The 3,775-nt window shown below is 36.7% G+C and overlaps 1 protein-coding gene across 1 annotated transcript in view; it reads right to left on the bottom strand.

Moving 5' to 3' along the window:
* Positions 1–601: 601 nt before the first annotated feature.
* The window catches only part of LOC148885267 (adhesion G protein-coupled receptor E3-like), a 16,790-nt gene continuing 13,616 nt past the window's right edge, over positions 602–3,775 (bottom strand). Inside the window, exons 20-22 of the mRNA XM_089018685.1 lie at positions 2,643–2,802; positions 1,706–1,768; positions 602–1,551 (exon numbers count right to left, since the gene is read on the bottom strand). Coding sequence (XP_088874811.1) covers positions 1,504–1,551; positions 1,706–1,768; positions 2,643–2,802 — 271 coding nt within the window. The 3' untranslated portion in view covers positions 602–1,503. The remainder of the gene's footprint in view (positions 1,552–1,705; positions 1,769–2,642; positions 2,803–3,775) is intronic.

Here is a 3,775-nt window from a genome sequence, read left to right as displayed (position 1 = left end):
ACGTCAGTGTCACTTGAAAATTACGTCGTTGTGACTGTTGCGGTCGCAAAGATAGAAAGCAGTCACAAAGATAGAAAACACCAAGGAGTAAAACCAAGATCAAGTAATCATATAAATATTAAATGAGTAAATAAAATATAATGAATCACAATAATAATATATAATAAATCATTTCTCTTGTGAATGGGGAAAAACATTGCCAGAGGTCTGACCAGCGCTTGATCGGCCCGCCAGCAAGAAAAACTAAAACCTGAAAAAATTGGGGAATGGCGCTCAACATCATATTTTCAATTCCTGAATAAATTTGGGAATGGCAGTGAATGAGTTATTAATGTAGAAAATAATTATTTTGGAAGTGGCAGAAACAACTTCAATCTATGGAAATACGTAGGGAAATGCCTTGCATTTTCTCCATGTGACAGCGTACGCCGTTTTGGTTTTGTCAGTCCTTTACATTTGTCTTGCAAAGTAAGAATGTACTTCCCAAAGGAAATGTCACCTAAGGTACAAATGGTTTACATTGCGAAGCGCTTGCTTGTTTTATTTAGCTCGTGCACAAACTCTAAACAAATCATGCAAAAGACTGGAAAAATAAGCTTGATGAGTTGTTAGAAAGTTTTATTGGATCCGATATTGCCTATACAAATGCATATACAGTGATACCTTGGCTTATGAACTGAATTGGTTCCCAGAAAGTGTGTTTAAGGTGAAAAGTGTGTATTCCAAACATTAATTTCCCATAGGAAACCATTAAAATGAGAATAATCTGTTCCCAGGTCCCCATAAAACATAATTTTCGACTAAATAAGCCTTAAAACTACACAAAATATACCTTATTTTATGTATAATAAATGTGATATTGTATTGTAATTAAAGAAATAAACGATACAGTATAATGAAGTCGTTTTATTTCCCCATAATAGTTGTATTAAGTTCATCCTGTCTACTTGATACCTAATTTAAAACATTATTTTCTGGCAGACAGTGCACAGACTGTTTTAAATTAAAATGTTTTATTTACCTTTGAGATGGTCGTTGATGGCTTGATGGAATGGACAGCTTTTTGCATAAAGTGTCTCAAGGAGCTCTGGGTTGGACATCTTGGAAGTTGTGATATTGCAACAGCAACAAATGCAGGCAGATACACTAGAAACTTCATCAATAGCTGGTTCCCTTGCTCGCATGTTCTCTTCAAATTGTACAGATGGCTTGTGCAGGTTATTTGTGGATCCTGATTGATGGGATATTTTAACCTTGCAGTCTAGCATTTCAGGAGCTCCAAGAACGGGCTCGTTAGCGAACGACACATCACTCATTGTGGCGCACGGTGTGTTTCCCGAAAAATAGTTTGTATGCCAAGATTATATTCTCGCGAATTTAATGTTTGCAAGGCGCAAAGTTCGTTAGCTAAAGCGTTCGTAAACGGAGGTATCACTGTACTGTGTTTCCATCACACTCACATATCGCTAATCGGAATGGTTTTTTTCATCCGTTTCAGTTTGTTTATTCCTCGGCCTTGTCAAAGTCTTCAGATACTGACGCCGCATCTTGCTGTTAAAAAAACAAACAATTTGATATTTATCTCACCTTTACGATAAGTGTGTGATAAAATGGCCACCGACTGTCACAATACGAAACGCGCTTTGTATCGTTATGTAACATTTGGAGTCGAGCCCTCATTTGCATATCAATGATGTATACCTACCACAGAATCATCTTCTTCCTTGTTGAATGAACACGTCAGCCATTTCTTGTACTCCTCCCTAACCTAAATGCAAAAAAATGGAAACCAACTTTTACAACAACCAAAACATTTTACAAATGTTTTTTTAACTCATTCACTGCCATCACCGAATTTATTCGGGAATTGAAAATATGACGTGGAGCGCCATTCCTGAATTTGTTCGGATTTTGGTTTTGATTGCGGGGGGTGCAGATAAAGCGCTGGTCAAACCTCTAGCAATGTTTTTTCCCCTTCCACGAGGAGGCAGCATTTGCCTTTTGTACAGCTGCCCCCATTTCAATCTAATCTAACTCCAGGCTTATATAATTTAGGAATAATAATAATAATAATAATAATAATAATAATAATAATAATAATAATACATTTCATGACTGTAAAGTGTTCTTGAGAGTTTTGAAAGGCCCTTATAAATGAAATATTATTATTATTATTATTATTATTATTCTTATTATTATTATTATTATAAGCGCCTTTCAAAACTCTCAAGGTCACTTTACAGTCACAGGAGAAGTTTTTTTTTTCTGTGGGTGAGCAGCGGCAGCCACATGCGGCAGTATTCACTCAACCCAGAAGTAACTCAAATGGATAGAAAGCTAGGTAGCTAGCTAATAGATCGCTAGCTAGCTGGAAAGATAGCTAATATAAAGCCAACTAACTAGCTAGTTAATAGACAGGCAGCTAACTAGCTAGCTAGCTAATAGATAGCTAATATATAGCTAGCTAGTTGGATAGATAGGAAATAGATAGCCAGCTAGCTAGATAGCTAGCAAATAATAATAATAATAATAATAATAATAATAATAATAATAATAATGGACACATTTTTGCACATAGTGTGGCAGTGAATGAGTGAATGGCCAAATGCAATGAGTATAAACGGTCATCAGCGTTGTCTGACCTCCTTGTTGAGCACACAGTGTACAATATAGAGGAAGGTTCCCTGCTGGGAGTTGAGAAGGATGAAGAGGACGTGGAAGAAAAGGTTGCTCTGGTATAGTCCGAGAATCCACGGACAGCCCAAGATGACAAATTGCGCCACGATCTTAAAAATAATCAACCTGTGGGGGGCAAAAATAACACAAAATGGTAGTTGGTAAGTGGTATGAACTATTAAGTCAAGTGCTAGGCAACCATCAGGTATGCTATCTATTAGCTATCTAGCTAGCTATTTGGCTAGCTATCTAATAGCTATCTAATAGCTGTCTCGCTGGCTACTAGCTATCTAGCTATCTATTAGCTATCTAGGTAGCTATCTAGTAGCTATCTATTAGCTAGCTTTCTATCTATTTGAGTTACTTCCGGGTTGAGTGAACGCTGGCGCGTGTGGCTGCCGCTGCTCACCCACAGAAAAGCTTATCCTGTGACTGTAAAGTGACCTTGATTGTAATAATAAAAAACAATAAATGAATTATAATAAATATATATAATATATCATAATAAATAAATAATAAAAATTATTATTATTATTATTATTGTTATTATTATTATTGCTTTTTTGTTGTCGTGCGAATATGCCAGCACAGTTTGTGATTGGGAGGAATGTCGGTGCCTTGACTGTCATCGCTGGACAGCTCTGGGGCGATTGTGCTTTAGCATATGTAGAACTGCCGCAGCTTGGAATTGAAGCGGATTTACGTGGGACAGGAAATGTGAGATAATAATAATAATAATAATAATAATAATAATAATAATAATAATACATTTCATTTATAAGCGCCTTTCAAGGACACTTTACAGTCACAGGATATATTTCTGCGGGTGAGCAGCGGCAGCCATACGTCTTTCGTCAATGGACGCTACGGTTTCGTGTTTGCTTTTCAACATTTAGTTTGTAGCAGATGTGCTCATTTCACCATGACATCCCTGATCCACTGGTGAAAAGGATGATTTGATCCTCTCCTCTTTCATCTAGAACTGCTTCGTGCAACAAAGAGGGTGCAGAAAGTGCTTAAGATTGAATGTCTTTATGTTGTCTTATTTTGTTATTGTTGTTTTGACTTCAAGATAGCACCGCTGCCTTTACAGCAGCTC

This window comes from Hippocampus bargibanti, linkage group LG17 (assembly GCF_051943395.1).
Source record: "Hippocampus bargibanti isolate YZ-2025 linkage group LG17, ASM5194339v1, whole genome shotgun sequence".
In the NCBI taxonomy this organism is placed as follows: domain Eukaryota; kingdom Metazoa; phylum Chordata; class Actinopteri; order Syngnathiformes; family Syngnathidae; genus Hippocampus; species Hippocampus bargibanti.
This window is presented reverse-complemented; position numbering and strand designations above follow the sequence as displayed.